This window comes from Urocampus carinirostris, chromosome 4 (genome assembly GCF_059441175.1).
Source record: "Urocampus carinirostris isolate Australia breed hairy pipefish chromosome 4, RoL_Ucar_1.0, whole genome shotgun sequence".
Lineage (NCBI taxonomy): Eukaryota > Metazoa > Chordata > Actinopteri > Syngnathiformes > Syngnathidae > Urocampus > Urocampus carinirostris.
The window spans coordinates 5,472,754-5,492,703 of record NC_142352.1 but is presented as its reverse complement, the minus strand read 5'-3'; the positions used below and the strand labels follow the sequence as shown (position 1 = coordinate 5,492,703).

General features: G+C 41.3%; 1 protein-coding gene across 1 annotated transcript in view; it reads left to right on the top strand.

Moving 5' to 3' along the window:
* unc13c (unc-13 homolog C (C. elegans)) overlaps nucleotides 1–19,950 on the top strand; it is a 296,369-nt gene that overhangs the window by 246,503 nt on the left and 29,916 nt on the right. Inside the window, exons 26-29 of the mRNA XM_088333511.1 lie at nucleotides 8,804–8,892; nucleotides 9,359–9,496; nucleotides 16,880–17,003; nucleotides 17,564–17,626. Coding sequence (XP_088189637.1) covers nucleotides 8,804–8,892; nucleotides 9,359–9,496; nucleotides 16,880–17,003; nucleotides 17,564–17,626 — 414 coding nt within the window. The remainder of the gene's footprint in view (nucleotides 1–8,803; nucleotides 8,893–9,358; nucleotides 9,497–16,879; nucleotides 17,004–17,563; nucleotides 17,627–19,950) is intronic.

The following is a 19,950-nucleotide window of genomic DNA, read 5'->3' as shown; positions in this document are numbered from 1 at the left end:
ACTTTGGCATATCGTTGACAGTTTCTTACTCGGTTTTCCTCGATTATTAATTACAAAATACTTCCCGGTTCTAAATTAACTTTCAAAGTGCCAATGTAACAGCCAGGAGCATTACTCCCCTAGAAATGAACTTCGGGATCAGGGTTGGGTAGGGTTACTTTAACTGGATTACTTTCAATTACTTTTGGATGACTCCAATACCAAATAGGCTAATAAAAGACAAAAGAAACCAAATATGAATAAAATGATGACTCACAACACGCGGTAAGCTTTCTCTCCTGGCTTTGATCTCTTTGATCTCCGGCAAAACTATTACATACAATTACATAACAACAATTGTAATACTATTAATAATAACAGTTATGATATAACAACAGCAACAATAACACAAAATTAATCATAGTTATAGACGCACTATTCCCAATCCCTCGTATCACTCATACCCGATTTTCTTCATCTCTGTATTTCGCCAGGAATGTTTTTTTTGTATTTAAATTTGAACAAGTGAATATTTTGAAATTTGGTTGATCTCGTCTTGTAAAATGTTCCAAAGTTTGACTCCACACACAGACACACACATACTTTTCCTGGTGGTTCTCACCTTCGGGATTATGAATTTACAGTGGAACATCGGTTCTCGACCATAATCCGTTCCTGAACCCTGTTCGAAAACCGATTTGTTCGATCACCGAAATCATTTTTCCCATTAAAAATAATGTAAATCGTTTTAATCCGTTCCAACACCCTGAATGTTTACCTTGAATGTTTAACGTAAACAAAGCTAACCTAGGCTAATCGTACGCTCGCGTTATCGTAATCTTCCTTACGAAAGATTACGCTAACATTAACGTGTAAAAATAAAAAAAATCAGGTCGTTTACAAGTCATTTAGCACCCGGGTCTCCACAATAAGTGGTGAGCGGTTCATTGGAAAAGGGGCTCCGTTCCAACACCCTGAATGTTGGGCTCCGTTCCAACACCCTGAATGTTTACCGTAAACATAAAGCTAACCCAGGCTAATCGTACGTTCGCGTTATCGTAATCTTATGAATAGGATTTCTTACCCTTGTGCCATTCAGCAGAAGGTGCTCGCACACCTCCTTCATATTTGGCTATTGTTTCTTTCTTAAATGCAATAGTTGTACGCACTACTTTTCTTTTTTCACCTGTAGCAACTTCGCTGCTTGCACTGACTTTCTTCGGAGGCATAATTAGGGGCTAAAATACCCGTACGCCGCTCAGCATCGCACCCTAGCGTACGCACTCACGCATTACCGGCGTTCAAACTCCGATTTTTTGACCGAACAGCGAAGCAAGAATTTCTCGAAATTTTTGGTCGAACACCGATTCGTTCGAACTGAGAGGCGTTCGAAAACCGAGGTTCCACTGTACTACAGTCCCTTAAATTATCATTTCCCTCTTTCCAAATGAATAATTTATGGATGTTTCTGTCGACCTTAAATAGCAGCGGTTTCTCAAATTGGTAAAATCGAGTCTTATTTTTAGACGGTAGTTCATCTACTCATTATTTACTCGTTAACTCCGCTCAGAATGGGTTGTCACGAGCAAGTGTTGAAACAGGCAAATGAAAGCAAAGCTTGGCTTCCGATGATAAGCTCTAAGCCAGAGGAGAGTTGACTCACTCTGGAGGTGACTGGCGCAAACACACAGCTCAACATTCAAACCTTTTTAACAGAATAGGATAGAAAAATATGTCTAGACGATTTATACAAGCAATGTATTCTGCTACACATGGGTAACCTTGGATTTGGCAGGCTCTAATCAAATTCAGGACAGACCCAAACAAAATATTTGATTCAACCACAGACAACTCTAGGAAAGTATAGTACCGTATTTTCCGCACTACAGGGCGCACCGGGTTATAGGGCGCACCCCCAAAAAATAGTTTTTAGTCCTATATTTTCCATACATAAGGCGCACCGGATTATAAGGCGCTACAATGGGAACGTTGACAAAACAGTCGGATGATTCAGTCCAATTTATTACCCCCTTAACATTCCCAAAGCTTGCAAAGAAGCAAATACGTGTCGTAGACACGTGCGAATGCGGTGTCCGTACGATGTCACTCAAATGCATCGTTTCAAATATCATTCGGAAGGTTAAAGTCTTGGGATTCAAGAAATGCCAACCATTCCTTAGTTTCTATTTTCTTTTTCGCTCGCAACTTTACTGTGCATATGACAATAAACACTTGGAATTGAGTTTAATTGACTCAACTCATCACAGCAACATTAAGATCGTTCTAAAACAAGATACCAGGAAAATATAAAGGCGCATAGCTCACCTTAGGGGATGAATAAAGTATCTATCTATCTATCTATCTATCTATCTATCTATCTATCTACCTAAGTTCTCACGTTCAATAATGATACGCAACCATGGTCTTCTTACAACCGTGAGTGAAGTAAATCCAGGAGAGTAAAATATTTACAAATACAGACTAATGAAACATGTTTCTTTATGGCGTACTTTAGCAAGCTTGCTGTTCACAGTCATCTTTTTCGGCCAATTGCAGGGTTTGTTTTAGCCCTCTAGCCTATCCGAGGCTCCGAATAACTTCAGCCAATAGCCATCGATTTAACTGATGATTGACACATTTTTTTAAGCCAATTGCAGGGTTTGTTTTGGCCCTCTAGCATATCCGAGGCTCCGAATAACTTCAGCCAATAGCGATCAATTTAACTGATGATTGACACATCTTTTTGGGCCAATTGCAGGGTTTGTTTTGGCCCTCTAGCCTATCCGAGGCTCCGAATAGCTTCAGCCAATAGCGATCGATTAAAATGATGATTGACAGATTGGTTAGCCAATGAAACGCCGGTATATAAATCCCAGCATACACCGCGGACTACTCCACGTTCGGGGGAAAATCGAGTCGGCGGCTGTTGCGTAAGTTGCGAGACCTTGCGATTTAATATTGAGCCATATATAAGGCGCACTGTATTATAAGGCGCATGGTCAGCTTTTGAAAAAGATTAAGACTTTTAGGTGCGCCTTATAATGCGGAAAATACGGTATTTAAATCGCCTCATAATGTGTTTTTGTTCTAAACTGTATCTTATAAGGTTTTAACATTTCCTAAAATAATTCCTTACTGTTGGAGCGTATTCAGAAGTCGGAGAAGTTATTGAGCCGAGTGTAGTCCACATATTAAGTTGTTAACCGAATCCAAGAGATGAACTATATCTTTCTTCCTTGCTAATTACAATCGTGTGTGTAGAAAGAGTGAGCGGTGGGGGCTTCCTGGTTGCCCACTTTTATGACACATGGCGATCAAATGTCCAGCCCCATGACCAAGCCTCTGGCTGATTGGTCCGCGCCGTCCTTGATGCAAATATCACAATCGTCCTTCGAAGCATTGGGAGAAGGGTGATAGGTCATCTCCCTTGCCCCCAGGCGAAGTGATTAAGTCAAGCAAGGTGATTAAGTCATTGTTATCTACACAAAATGTATTATAAAGACACATTCCAAAGGAAATGAGGTTTCGACACCTTTCTAAAGAAATGTGCTCAAGCCTGAGGTGACACAAAGAAGGATAAGTATCTTTGAGTATAAGTGGAATAAAACAGCGTATAAAATAGTATACAATTTCATTTTTACATTTTGCTGGATCAAAACCTACCACCGTAAATTGCAGACTATAGAGCGCACCTGATTATAAGCCGCACCCACCACATTCCTCCGGAGGGGCGTGTATGAGGGGGTGAGGGACAGACAGAGATGGCCGGGTCCAACTATATGTTTGATCTTACTGTACACACCGTCCAGTGTTTTTTCCCCTGGTTGCTCAGTCCACGAATTGAATGAGTTTGGGAAGTACAGTCCTTAAGCATGCCTGATTAAAGTCGCCGGTGACGATAAAAGCTCCGTCGGGGTGTGCGAGCTGCTGTTTATTGATAGCAGCGGGCAGGAGATATAGCGCTATGCTAACGTTAGCATCCGGTGGAACGTTAGCGTCCGGTGGAACGTAAACAGCAACCACAATGACCACAGTTAGCTCTCTCGGTAGATAGAAGGGTCTACACGATACTGCTAGAAACTCTATATCCAGTGAGCAATGTGTGTCAATGATTACCAGTAAAATACAGGAGGGAAAACCCTATTGACAGGTAAAATATGTTATCTCTTGAACAGAATCTTCTCTCTCGACCAGCATTCATAGTTTTTTTTTCCCCGTGACAGAAATCTATTGTATGTGTTGTGCTGAACTGACAAGACTCTGACTGTGTCAATGAGTGAGCACACAAACATAAATCAATTTGGCTCAAACGTGGATGGAATCAAGTCTTTTTTAGGTGACATGCATTTGTGTAGCAGAATAACTTCACTACCCACAGCCAGGGTTGGGTAGGGTTACTTATAAAGTTGGCTGTTTTGAGATATGTGCTTTTCTCAGAATTCCATGCAATGGAATTAACCTGTTTTCATATTTCTTAATATAAAAACAATCTCTCTCACACACACACATATAGTCACCTTTAAAACATCAGTCTAATTTCATTTTTCATGTCTATACGTTTTTCCTTTTATTGTGAAGTCACGCTCGTGCGTGTGTTCCTTTTCCTGTTTTCTACTGACGAGAAAGAAACCACACCCCTGACCGGAAGTAGGCAGTTCTGTCGAGGAGATTTTGGCGAGATGCCTCCCGACAGTGCTCTTTCCTCCGCAAGGGAGATTTGAAAACTTAATGACTGCTTTTATTTGAGTAATTCTGCCAACAGAGCGTTTATATAATATTTAGCTTTAACATTACTTTAACGTGATTACTTTCAATTACTTTTGGATCACTCCAATACTAAATATGCTAATAAAAGACAAAAGAAACTAAATATGAATAAAATGATGACTCACAACACATGGTTAGCTTTCTCTCCTGTCTTTGATCTCTATGATCTCTGGCAAAACTGACATACAATGCTACAGAAACAAAATGAAAATAAATCCAAACAGCTTGCCAACCTTATTTTTGCCATTCCATGTATTCCGTTACTCCCCAAGCCTGCACAAAATTTAGTCATTTTATTCATATTTAGTATCCTTTGTCCTTTATTAGCATATTTGGTATTGGAGTAATCCAAAAGTAATTGAAAGTAATCAAGTTAAAGTAACCCTACCCAACCCTGCTCGTAAGTGCCTAAAAAGCAAGTCAATAATGTTAATTTAATGTTGAAATCCTCAGCTGATTGGTTAATATTAAGGGTAAAGATGCAGGGAATTAACCAGGGTTGGGTAAGGTTACTTTAACTGGATTACTTTCAATTACTATTGGATTACTCCAATACCAAATATGCTAAGAAAAGACACACAAAACTAATTATGAATACACTTATGACTCACAACACGTGGTAAGCTTTCTCTCCTGGCTTTGATCTCTTTGATCTCCGGCAAAACTAACATAAAATACGACAGAAATAAAATGAAAATAAATCCAAACAGCTTGCCAACATTATTTTTGCCGTTCCATGTATTCCGTTACTCCCCAAGCCTGCACGAAATTTAGTCATTTTATTCATATTTAGTGTCCTTTGTCTTAGCATATTTGGTATTGGAGTAATCCAAAAGTAATTGAAAGTAACCCAGTTAAAGTAACCCTACCCAACCTTGTATACCTTTTTACTATATAATGTTCAGTATTGCATTTAAGTCCTGAGCTAGGAGAGTCTGTTTTTCTGTTTTTTTTCTCAATGACTGCTACAGTCATTGCTTTTATAGACACCACAGAACAATTTATATTAAAAAAAAGGGTTTTATGTATACCTTAATGTAATATACTACATTTCAAATCATAATTGCTTGAATTACGTTAACCGGGATACCATGGATTAGAAGTAAATTAATTAAGTGTAGAGTCTTTCTAGGAACCCCATCGATGGCTTTTCAAGTTCAGTTCAAGGACCAACATCTGCTACTTTTGACCGAAGGCAACTTAGGCATTTGTGACTTTAAAGTTGAGGGTGTCAAATTAGAAAGTGAGAAAAATAACATTCCACAGTGCAAATATTTAAACCAGAATCCACATTCTATATTAATTATTTATTTTTGTCCAATAAATAGCTTTTGAGGATTAGGCTATGGTGCTGATAGGCCAGTGTTAATGAAAATCAATTATTTATCTGGTGTTGATTTATTTTGATATATTTAACATTGGGAAGCCAGCACGGCGGCGCAGTGGTTAGCGCATGTGCGGCACAGTTCATGTCTTGGGAACCTCCTGCGTGGGTTCAAATCCAGCTCCAGACTTCCTGTGCGGAGTTTGTATGTTCTCCCCGTGCTTGCGTGGGTTTCCTCCGGGCACTCCGGGTTCCTCCCACATTCCAAAAACATGCATTTCAGGTGAATTGGCCGGTCCAAATTGTCCCTAGGTGTGAATGAGCAAGTGAGTTATCTGTCCCTGTGTGCCCTGCGATTGGCTGGCAACCAGTTCAGGGTGTCCCTTACCCACTGCCCGGTTATTGCTGGGATGGGCTCCAGCACCCCCGCGACCCTACTGAGGATAAGCGGTGTAGCTGATGAGATGAGATCATTGGGAAGCAAATTATTTACTTTACATGCTTGCTAATGAGCACTGATATCAACAGGGTTGGGTAGGGTTACTTTAACTTGATTACTTTCAATTACTTTTGGATTACTCCAATACCAAATATGCTAATAAAAGACAAAAGCAAATAAATATGAATAAAATGACTCAATTTTGTGCAGGCTTGGGGAGTAACGGAATACATGGAACGGCAAAAATGATGTTGGCAAGCTGTTTGAATACATTTTCATTTTGTTTGTCGCATTTTATGTTAGTTTTGCCGGAGATCAAAGAGATCAAAGCCAGGAGAGAAAGCTTACCACGTGTTGTGAGTCATTATTTTATTCATATTTAGTTTCTTTTGTCTTTTATTAGCATATTTGGTATGGGAGTAATCCAAAAGTCATTGAAAGTAATCAAGTTAAAGTAACCCTACCCAACCCTGGATATTTTTACTATTTCATTACTTGCCACACTCAGTAAATTTAGAATGTTTTCATCATGTTTTGTAATATTCTACATGGTAAACATTTTAACACTTTTTGATCTCTTTGATGTTGCTGATGTTCTGAAAACCTCAAGTTGATTTTGTTTTGAATAATTATTGATTTTATCTGTAATTTCATCAATATGTTTGATTTCTCCCATTCATGTGCTTGTTTCCACCATTGGGTGATACCCAACAAATGATGGGGTTCTCTATTTTATATTCTGGTATTTTTGGAGTTATATCCAAATGCAGAATCCAAAATCTGGATTTTATTTATTTTGTTTTAATTGGAGAAAAAAGTTAAGGAATTAATATGCAAACATGGATCAAAACAGAGCAATGGCAATTAAAAGCAGGCTGCAGAGCCATTTTCATAGGGCTTTGTTCAATCCAGAACAATAAAGTCAACAGGAACCAAAGCCCGATTTACGCAAGCACAAGGAGCAGCATTCAATACTTTCAACCTCTGATCTGTTTCACGGTTCCTCCAGCATTTTATTGACAAAGTTTGCATCTACGTGGCCTCACGGACGTGTGGAAGGTAGTAGTAGTTTTCATAGATTGTCTAGCACTATTGCTTACACACGAATACAAGGAAGCCATATAATGCTGAACTCATCTCGATCGGCCCCTGGGCACATTTTAAACGACAGGAAGAGGCTAATCAGGATGAGGCTGTCAGCATTCAAAAGTCCCACAGTAATTGAATACCTACAACTGAAAATGTATGATACATAGTAAATGATATAGCTATTATATATTTGATTAGAACATATTCAGGGTTGGGTAGGGTTACTTTAACTGGATTACTTTCAATTACTTTTGGATGACTCCAATACCAAATATGCTAATAAAAGACAAAAGAAACTAAATATGAATAAAATGATGACTCACAACACGTGGTAAGCTTTCTCTACTGGCTTTGATCCGGCAAAATGAAAAGAAATCCAAACAGCTTGCCAACATCATTTTTGTCGTTCCATGTATTCCGTTACTCCCCAAGCCTGCACAAAATTTAGTCATTTTATTCATATTTAGTTTATTTTGTCTTTTACTAGCATATTTGGTATTGGAGTCATCCAAAAGTAATTGAAAGTAATCCAGTTAAAGTAACCCTACCCAACCCTGAACATATTACCTTTTCTTTCATAGTCATTTTAAAATGAAATAAATAAACTAAATAGGGTGGCCTTGGGGGTAAACATTGGTACCTGTTGCCTCCCTGCTTGGCGTTCAGCATTAGGGGTTGGAATTGGGGGGTTTGGTCACCTAATGACTCCCAACACCTCAGTTGGGTTGAGCAAGGGGGCTGGGAATCCCCTCCTCTAAATCAATCTCCCAAAAAGAGTCAGAAATTACTCTAGCCACCTCCCACTAGGGGGATAGGGTCGTGGTATGTATATATTTATATAAATAGGGACTTTTGCAAGCCAGCCCATACAGAAATACATCCCCCCTCGATACATCCGTGCCTCAGCTGTACCTACTGTATGGTGCGCACCAGTGCATGCGACGTTGCCCACGTGGGCACCTTCTAGCTGGCTGCTTCTACTTCGTCAAAGCCACGTTTTTTACCCAGGCTTGGCCATTTGTATTCAGAGCGATGCTTGGCACAGATGGCTTGGGGAACCAGTGGACGGCAAACAGGTTACCAACCTCCCCACAACCCTCCTACTCATTCCAGCCCAAGCATCCTGCTGAGTTGTTAGAAGGTGCAACAGCTCTGCCGTGTGCAACCATGCAGTAACTGTCCATCATTTTTCTCTTTCATGACAGCTGGATGCAGAGGCCAGTGATCTGCTCAAGGAACTGCAGAACAAACTTAACACCGTGTTGGATGAGCTCAGCGGTGTATTGGGCTCCAGGTGAGCTTTAACGTGACCCGTATAAACATTTTACGTTCTGACTAATGGTATTGCTAATCTGGTTTGCATTTCACAGCTGCACTCTTTTTGTAATTGATTCCACTGGTCCTAAATTGCTCCGGTGTTGCGGTTTTAAGACCGACAATTATGAGTAAACGCGACAACATTGCTTTGTTGTTTCTAAATATATACAAAAGGCCCTACTGTTGAAGTTAATTCGGTTCATTACATTTGGTTTAACACAATAACCCATCCAGCAGCTGTCAGCTTTGGGCCGAGAATCAAAACCAAATCATTAAAACTGTGAGACAAATTGACTAAACTCCATTTTGCCACCCAATAGCCTGAAATTATAGTCCATATAGAAACCTAGGCTCCTTCTGAAAGCTCAATCACTCTCCTGAACCCAAAATGTTATAACACTATATTCTGAAACAGGTATATTTTGTGTTTTTTTTCTCCTTAGTTTCAAACCAGTGATTGAGGACTGCGTAAAGCAGATGAATCAGGAGCTGGTGCAGATGAAAGGTTCGGCCAAGGGAAGTAATGCTGCTATGGATGCCGAGACAGTCCTTCGGCCTCTTATGGATCTCTTGGATAAAAAGTGAGTTTCATTCAAAGCCGATTGTTTAAGCCATCCATTATCTGCACCGCTTATCCTTAGTAGGGTCGCGGGGGTGCTGGAGCACCTTCCCAGCTATCTTCGGGCAGTGGGCAGGGGACACCTTGAACTGGTTGCCAGCCAGTCGCAGGGCACACAGGGACAGACAACTCGCTCGCTCTAGGGACAATTTGGACCGGCCAATTAACCTGGCATGCATGTTTTTGGAATGTGGAAGGAAACTGGAGTGCCCGGAGGAAACCCACGCAAGCACGGGGAGAACAAGCAGACTCCACACGGGAGGTTCGATCTCACGACTTCAGAACCGTGCCGCACACGCGCTAAACACTGCGCCGCCGTGCTGCACCTTGTTTAAGCCATCCATCCATCCATCCATTAGCTGTACCGCTTGTCCTCATTAGGGTCGCGGGGGTGCTGGAGCCTATCCCAGCCATCTCCGGGCAGTGGGCAGGGGACACCCTGGACTGGTTGCCAGCCAATCGCAGGGCACACAGGGACAGACAACTCGCTCGCTCATCCACACACACCTAGGGACAATTCGGACCGGCCAATTCACCTGAAATGCATGTTTTTTGGAACGTGGGAGGAAACCGGAGTGCCTGGAGGAAACCCACGCAAGCACGGGGAGAACATGCAAACTCTGCACAGGAAAGCCGGTAGCTGGATTTGAACCCACGCAGGTTCCCACGACCTCAGAACTGTGCCGCACACGCGCTAACCACTGCGTCACCGTGCTGCACCTTGTTTAAGCCAATGCCTCCCAATTATTTTCTCTCACGCCCCCCTTGGAAGCTATATGTACGTTAAATGTAAACAAATCACAGCCAATGAGAGCACTACTGCTCCTTAGAGTAGTGCAGGTGCAATTGCACTTGATTCTTTGAAAAGTTGAAAAAAAAAAACTTCCATTGTCAAATGTGCCCGCGTCCCCTTGACAGAGCCTCCACAGCCCGACTATTTGAGAACCACTGGTTTATATTATCTTATCTTACAAACTCTGATGGCCGCACGCCAAAATGAGAAAGGATTGAAGTTAATTATGACCATATAGTGTTCTCGTTTGCCCGCGTCCCTGCATCCTAGACGCATCATTTTTGCTGGGGACGCATAGTCTCAAATCAACTTTTTTGACACAAAATTGTCATTATTACCCGATTACATTTTTTTTAAACAAAGATTTACCGCACTCCAAACGTTTCGTCGGGCAGATCCGGCAGATGTTGTTTTGGTCTCGCGGTTTGAGTTTTCGTCTACACGCCGATCTCGAGTTGTGTAGTGAAAAGTCTGTCTCTTTTTTTTTTAGGCTTTTTCGGCTCAACTCATTCAAGAGAGCCGGCTCTCAAACGGCTCACTTGCTTTGATGCATTATATTACGAATGATGATGTCGTATAAAGAAGTTAAGGAAAAAAGGAAGTATAAAAGGAGAAAATGAAAAAAAGACAGGTTTATGATTATAATAATAGTAATAATAATAATTTCCTTTGTATTGTCATTCTTTGTAACAATGTACACAGAACGAAATGTCGATACACCTGACCCGTTGTAGCGAGCCGATGCAGCCGCAGCCAACAGAGGGCGCCGCCATTTTACCAATTAGGTATGACTCGGCCGAGGCGCGAACCAGCGACCTCCCAGTCTCAAAGCGGGCACACTACCATCTAGGCTACTGAGCTGGTTATCCCTTTAATCAGTATAATACCAACAACAATTTGATGCAGAAAATTAATTAATAATTTGATGATTAAAAATGAATGAATATAAAGATTTTATTATATTATTTGTCACCTATTTACAATCTCAACCTCGATAACACTAAATTTTGGGGACCCAAAGATCTCTGTCTGGACCCATAGATTTTTGAGCATGCGAGTCCCCGGGACCCATCACTTTTCACAGGTCAAATGAACACTGTATATGTGTATAAGTTCCAACTTTATTGAACATCCTTGAATCTGTCAATCAAAATATTAATTGGTACAGTTACCCATTCAAAATAAGGAAGTTGTCATGTCCAGCACGGTCGCCGTGGTGACCGGCTGGCCCCGCCCCCTTGGCACCGGCTGTAGCAGGTTTTCTAATTTGCGTGTGTGCTTCTTAAGGGTGGGTTTTGGGGATTGCCAGTTGCGGGTTCATTGCATTACTTTGCATTATTCTGTTCTGTCACGTGACCTGACCAGATCGGAGACAGGAGGCAGGAAGGGTGAACTCATTCGCGTTAACGATCAGTTACTTTTATTAAGGAAAAAAAAGTCGTCCAACACGGATGGATGGATGGATGGCTTAGAGGCAAACAGGAACTCAGACTAGGAATACTCACAAAACAGGCTTTTACTCAGAGCGGGCAAGTACAGGTTTCCTCAAGTCAAACAGAACAGAATAATGCAAAGTAATGCAATGAATCCGCAACCGGCAATCCCCAAAACTCGCACTTAAGAAGCACACACGCAAATTAAAAAATCTGCTACAGCCGGTGCCAAGGGGCGGGGCCAGCCGGTCGCCACGGCGACCATGCTGGACATGACAGAAGTGCATTGCACTCACTAGCTGTTGGTTGCTAGCTTATTTTTAATCAGAAATAGTATACTTTATCATATTATATCTCAATCTTGAAAGACATGTTTTCTTGATATCCGTATGAATCATTGTTCATTGTGTTTATTATTAGTAAATGCATTTATAATATTTCAATGGTGATGCATACCCATGCAACATAAATAGCCCAAGGACCCTGGTAAACAGTATTTTAAATCACTCCAGTTACTGGTGGTCCACCTTTTTTTCCCTAAAGGTATTAAAACTGATGTGTGTACCTTTTAGTAAAACCCTGTTCTAGCAGGATGATAAAAAAACAGCCTTAAGTGTGAAAGACAAGCTATTTCCTGCAACATCTGTAGCAATTATAAATGGTTCAGTTAAGGTTCAGAAATCCCTCTTGGCCATTGTAGTCAAAGGAGCATTGAGGTCAATGGAATTTTACGTGGGAAATCCTCTTTATGGTAAAAACATTCTAATCCTTCTTCCCATCTGCATGGTATACCGGCAGGGACAGGGGTGCAGTAGGAGTTCAGTTATATACCTTCAGATTCAGATTCAGATTCAGATTCAGATCTACTTTATTGTCATTCTAGTACACGTGTATACAGAACGAAATGTCGATGCATCTGACCCCCACAGTTTCCTTGAATGTACAGATATAAATAATGTTGTATTGTATTTTGGCTACGTATAGTATTTTACCATAGTGCCGATAGTGCAAGAAGAGTAGCTAACCAGATGTGCAAAATGGGCAGTCAGGTTAACAAGTCAGGTACACAGTAACATTAACACTGTAACAATAACGCTGTAATTACAATAGTGCAGAGAGCAATGTGCAAGGAGTGGCAAGCTATAAAAAAAAAAAAAAAAAAAAAAAAAAAAAAAAAAAAAAAAAAACTGCCAGTAGTGCAAAAAGTCAGATTAGCAGCCGTTTAGATTTAAGTTAACTATATGTTAGATTGACCATTTAACAGTCTAATGGCCAGGGGGACTAGACTATTGCGGAGCCTGGTGGTCCTGCACCGCACACTGCAGTACCTCTTCCCAGAGGCTAGCAGAGTGAACAGTCCATGATGGGGGTGAGAGGGGTCCCCGGTAATGTTTTTAGCATGGGATAGGCAGTGCTTCTGGCCAATGTCCTGAATGGAGGGAAGTGTAGTCCCGATTATTTTCTCTGCTGTCCTCGTTACCCTCCTCACACTACCCCAGTCGGTAGCGCTGCAGCCTCCACACCACACAGAGATACATAACATATTAATAAAAATGGGGCCTCCATGACCGTCTTTGACCAAACGAAATATATTATTTGTTTTAGGAACCATGTTTGTTTTACTGAAAAACTTTGCCCAAACCAAAGTTGCGTCTCAAATAACTGCTCTAGCACCATCTACTTTCCCCTTTTGGTGAAGTTGCAATTCACCAATTTCACGTTGTCTCCTCAAAGTCAATATCTTAGAATTATTAACAGTAAATGTAGCCTGTAATTAATGTTCCCTCTAAGCTGTGTGTGTGCGCAACTGCGCACTACCCAGAGCTCTTCGGCACACAAGAAAATCTAGCCAGCTCACAAAAATGAGGGCTCAAAATTGCTAATTAAAAAGCGAATTAAGTCAAAGTTACAGCGCATGACGTTAAAAATACACGGTGTTCTAAATGTGGTATTTTGAAGTCAATGTCAAAGTAAAACGAAGTTGAGTAAAGTCAGTAGAGTTTTTCGAGAACCGGCTTCTTTGGCTCGGCTCACTAAGAAGAACCGGCTTCTTCGGCTCGGCTCACTAAAAAGAACCGGCTCTTTCGGGTCCCAAACGGCTCTTCAGGTTGTTTTTGCTTCTTTAATCCCTACACAACCAAATATTACGTAACATTGTGCACAAAATGACTTAAAGGAAGGGGGGGAAATAGAACAAAAACGAAAAAAAATACCAAAATGAAAAAGTAGTGAAAAGCTGAGAAAAAAGAAGGAAAAGAAAAAAGATGGAAAAATTCAGAAAAAAAGCAAGAAAAAAAGAAAAGAAAGAAACAAAGGAAAAAAAGTAAATAGAGAACAAAAAAAAAGTAACAGCTTGGAAAAAATAAACACAATGAGATTTTTCAAAGGAATAGAAAAGAAGAATAGAAAAAAAAAACAGGGAAACAGAAGAAAAAATGTGTGTTTCATTCAAATAATTTCCAATTATAACAAGTCAATCTTGTTGCCAACATTGTACTTCCACTAAAAAATGTAATTAAATACAGTTCTGTATCATGCAACAGACTAAATAAGCCCCCAAAAAAGTTAATATTATGCAACAAAATATATCAGGAAATAAAAATAAATAGAAATCTTGTGAAAGAATTGTAAAAACAAATGACCTTTGTAGGCCCTGCAACCTTTGCAATCGTACATGAGTCAATTCATTCAAAAGAGAAAAATAATTTTGCATTGCCGGAAACATTGCCACTCTTGGGGTTGTTGTTGCTCACTGTTGTTTCAAGCGTTGCTCACTGACTTTGTGTGAACGCTCAAACCCGTGGAAAATTACAGGGAACATTGCCTGTAATGCGGGCAGCACGGCGGGGCAGTGGTTAGCGCTTGTGCGGCACAGTTCATGTCATGGGAACCTGTCGTGGGTTCAAATCCAAATTCCTGTGCGGAGTTTGTATGTTCTCCCCGTGCTTGCGTGGGTTTCCTCCGGGCACTCCGGTTTCCTCCCACATTCCAAAAACATGCATTTCAGGTGGATTGGCCGGTCCAAATTGTCCCTAGGTGTGAATGAGCGAATGAGTTGTCTGTCCCTGTGTGCCCTGCGATTGGCTGGCAACCAGTTCAGGGCGTCCCCTGCCCACTGCCCGATGATTGCTGGGATGGGCTCCAGCACCCCCGCGACCCTACTGAGGATAAGCGGTACGGCTAATGAGATGAGATGAGATTGCCTGTAACGCAATGTATGTTGGCCTTGTCGCTATCCAAGGTGCTAGAAAACAGAACCCATAGTAACACTCAGAGAGGAGTCATCAGAAGCAGTGTTGCAACTTGATACGATCAATGAAGCTCCATAAACTCTATGTGGTAGTTTCCACCGCTGTATTTTTCATCATTGTAGGGCACAGCATTCCGCCTCAAGTCTCAACGGTACTGAAGTAGTTTTCAGAGGCTACACTACTAGTCACAAGTTACTATATCTTTTCTTCAAGATATATTCCGAGTGTAACTTGGAATCCTTCTACTCTACCCAGTTTGACTGATTGGTCTGCCACAATGATATTAAATAACGGTTTCTTGGCTCAGACAAGATTGATCCATCGAGCATTGTGTGGCAGCGATGGCAAGAGGCCAGCAGACCGCAAGGCCCTTTAACTGTTCTTGTTTGCTGTTTGGGCACTCCACACCTTTTCATGCCAATACCGACCTATAAAAGGCTTTTCTTATGATAATGAGATGAATTGTGAATCATTTGCAGAGGGGCAAATGATCAATCCCTCCCATTTCCGATAGAGCAGTACTTAGAGTGGACATCCTTCTTGAATATAAAAAAAAGCGTGATCTGAGGCTTATTTAGTATTTACATACCGTAAATTCCGGACTATAGATCGCACCTGATTATAAGCCGCACCCACCACATTTTAAGAGGATAACCGCTTTTGTACTCACACAAGGCGCACCTGTATATAACCCGCATGCGCCCACATTAAAACATTTAACACAATCACAAATTTAACCCAAACTCGACTTTGAGTCCCGCGATTGTAACTGAATATAAAGTACACAGTCCAAAAATCACAGCCGGCAAAATGTACAGAAAATGATACCGGTACTCAAGGTTTGATGCAGACATGCAGAGTCCGGGTCCCGTTGAAAATAATCCAAGGAAAAAAAATGTATATTTCCAAAGGTAAGGGTGGGAAAAATATATAGCCACTATTGGGCGCTGCGTCCACAAACACGTCTCAACTTTACTCCACTTCCTGTCAGCCCCTGTTGTTTTTGCCCCTTCTTTTTGATTCGCCTGTGGAAAACATATCAGAATAAGTCTCTGAAATAAATACATTACAAAAATATACAGTTGCAAATACATATTTTACATGGTTACGCATATTTACAAAGAAAGACGGTACACTGAGAGAGTTTTCAAAGCTTTAATAATGATATTATAACTTTCATCCCAAACCGTGCCTGTGAAGGGTAGCAAAACGCTACTAGCAACACGCTCGCAACATACCGTAAGTAAACCGTCCTCATCTTCCTCCTTATAACTGACGTAATCAAAGTTGTCTTCCCCAGTATAGGAAAGAGACTATGTCATATAGACGTCGTCCCACACTCCCTTGTTCAAAAACACGCTAGAAACACGCTCGCAAAGTAAAGTTTACGTGCAGTAGCTCTGTTTCCTTCTTTATCGGACTGCTCGATTGCATTTAGCTTGAAAGCTGCGTCATGTGCCTTTCTTTTTGCAATTTGCATGGTGAGGTTATTTCTACGCTAATTTAATTCGTGCACGCCCTAAGAAGTTGCAGTCTTCCTCGGCACATATATTCCACCGGTCTAAATCTTATCTTTTGTACTCGAGCGCCACTGGCGTGTAAACCAGGCTGTACTTGCCCTGGACACACTACAGGAAATGGTGCGACCCCTAGTGGTTGAGAGTTCCAACCAACCAACCAAGGAATATATGTTAGAAAAATGACATAAATTGGCCGCATCACTGGATAAGCCGCAGGGTTGAACGTTTGGGAAAAAAGTAGCGGCCTATAGTCCGTAAAATTTACGGTAATCCCATTATTTGTGAAAAAAATATTTATGAAACTGTTAAAAATACATGGTGTGCATTTCTTCTTATACATCTTTACAGTTTGATGTTATTCGCCAAGATTTGTGAGAAGACGGTGCTCAAACGGGTTCTCAAAGAGCTTTGGAAGATTGTGCTGAACACCATCGAAAGGACCATCGTTTTGCCGCCGTTGAGCGATCAGAGCGTGAGTTTATTTTCTTTTTTCTTTTAAAAAATTATACAAATTTGAAATACTATGCACTTGCCGATAATGAAGTTGACTATTGTCATAGTTTATTGTTTAAGAACCATTGGGTTAAACATTTTCATGCATCTCATTTCATGTTCTGCAGGATTTCATCCATTCATATTTGTTTCATGCTGTATCTAAAATAGCTGAAATTATAATCAAATGATATTTTATTTTCCATCTTTAACTATTTATAAACACAATCTTATATGAGTAGCTAACATTGCTGTTCTTTACTTTTGAATCTTTCACTCTTTGTTGCCTAATTTATCCTGCACAGATAATGTTCCATTCTACAGTTGAAAATTGGATATTTCTGGGACATTTGTGATGCCCATCACCCGTAGGATTTTACTGTAATCTATTCCTCAAGTAGTTTCAGCCACTTTTCTTATATACTGAATTTGAATGATGCGAGAATGGCCGATGGAAGAAAAAACTGTGGCTGTTAAGAGACCTCGTAAGTTTCTCATTTTTTATAACTATAATGAGGAAAAATGTATTTTGTCTTGCAGCAGCAAGGAGCTCAAATGATCTTCAACGCGGCTAAAGATTTGGGACAGTTGTCCAAATTGAAGGTAATCCACTTCACTGCTACCGTTGCATATTGGAGGGTTGTTCCATAAAACGATCCGGTTACTTATATTACCCTGAGATGATGGGAAGGTTGTATAAAACTGCAATTATAGAAATACACTGGTCCATTTATAAGAATATATTAAATGTGTACAAGCAGTTAACCTAATGGACTGTACAACACAATGGATGAGAGTGGAATAAGTAAAGTGATTGATGCACATTGAGTAGCAGAGTTTTAGCTAAATTGGACACAACTGTTAAACATGAAAACTGTTCATGATCGTGAAACTCTTTATTCCATTTTTTAAACATCATACTGTTACTACTGTCAGGACCAGAACGGAAACAGGTCCCAATAGCGTTACGTTAAGCGTTAAGTTTTATTGGAGGGAAGAGAAAGGGCTGCGCCCACGATCCGGGGTTCGCTGGACGCGGGAAGCAAGTCGTCTCGGATTGTGCTCCGAATGCGGAAGTGGATCTTTCTTAGAGAGCGGTGTCAGGGACGGAAAAAAACGGGTCTTGTAGCCGGGATTGGGAGAGCAAGGCGTGGTCGGGGTTGAAAGCGAGTCGTAAGTCAGAACGGTAGAGTAGACGTAGTCGGGGGACACAAAGAGATCGTAAGCTGGGACGGGAGATCAGACGTGGTCAGGAGCAAAACAGGCCATAGCCGGGGACAGACAGGAGCAAAAATGGACAGGAGAGAGTCAGGGTCAAAAAAGGCTTGCCTAGTATTCACTGAGGTTTGCAGACGGACTGACAGGGAGCCGATCACAACCCGCGGCAGTTGGCACCAAAAGAGGACATACATTTGACATACAACAAAGAAATAATTAAAAAAGACCAATGTTGAAACATGTATTTAAAAGTTAAAAATGTCAGCATATATGTTCCATTCTGCAGGTCTCCAAGAAATGGCTATACTTTTTAAAATTAAAAACTGGTCTTTGAGCCATAAATGTGACTGTAAAGTTCTTGTCAGGACCAGAACGGAGACAGGACCCAAAAGCGTTACGTTTCGCACAAGTTTTTTAGGAAGAAAGAGAAAGGGCTGCCCCCACGATGCGGGGTTCGCTGGACGCGGGAAGTAAGTCGCTATGATACTCAAATTGTGCTCCGAACGCAGAAGTGGATCTTCCGTGGCGAGCGATGGCGGTGTCAGGGACGGAAAAATCGGGACTGGAGAGCAAAAACGAGGTCGGGTTCGGAAACGAGTCGTAAGCCAGAATAGGAGAGAAGACGTAGTCGGGGACGAAAACAGGTCGAAAGCCGGGATGGAAGAGCAGACGTGGTCAGGATAAAAAATGGGTCGAATCCGGGGACAGACAGGAGCAAAAACGGGACAGGCTTCTGCATCCCACCTGCCAAGCAAAAATGAGAGCCAAATGTGACCAACCCGAACAAAAGCTAAAAATGACAGAGACGAATAGTAAGTACAGCACGTTGTGGACCTTCTTTCAAACTCCAAAAAATTACTATTCCAGGTGTCATTAGTGTGGTAAAGTGATCTGCTACTGTGGCAACACCAAAGATTGACATAAACACCTGAAAAAAGCTCACAACAAGCTACAACACAAATGTAAACATGTTACTGTTCCTGAACAAAACCTTGTAAATCAGTTGTCACAAGGGCAACAGAGCTAGTGATATACAATTGATACTTAATATGCACCGCTGACTTAATTTCAAAATATGGGTGGTACTGTAGTTGTATTGTTGACATTACTATACACTATTTCTACTTTTGTTATAGAACTGATATTTGAGTTTGACTCTTGGCTTTTTTTCTGAAACCGTTGCAGTAGAAATATTTGTGTTTAGTGTCAGGACCAGAACGGAGACAGGACCCACTTGCGTTACGTTTCTCACAAGTTTTATTGGAAGAAAGAGAAAGTGTTGCGCCCACGATCCGGTGATTGCTGGACGCGGGAAGCAGGTCGCTCTGAACGCGGAAGTGGATCTCCCGTACCGAGCGATGGCGGTGTCGGGAACGGAAAAAACGGGTCGGTAGCCAGGACAGTAGGGCAAAAATGTGGTCGGGTTCGGAAGCTAGTCGTAAGCCAGGAAAGGAGAGTAGATGTGGTCGGGGACAAAAGAGGTCGAAAGCCAGAACGTGAGAGTAGACGTGGTTAGGCTCAAAAACGGGTCGAAGCCGGGGGACAGACGGAAGCAAAAAACGGGACAGGTGGGAGTCAGGGTTGAAAAAGGCTTGCCTAGTGTTAACTGAGGTTCGCAGACGGACTGACAGAAGGGGTTGGACAGGAGTGGGTACAAGTACTGATCGGGAGCCAATCCGAGTCCAAGACAGTTTGCGTCAGGACATTTA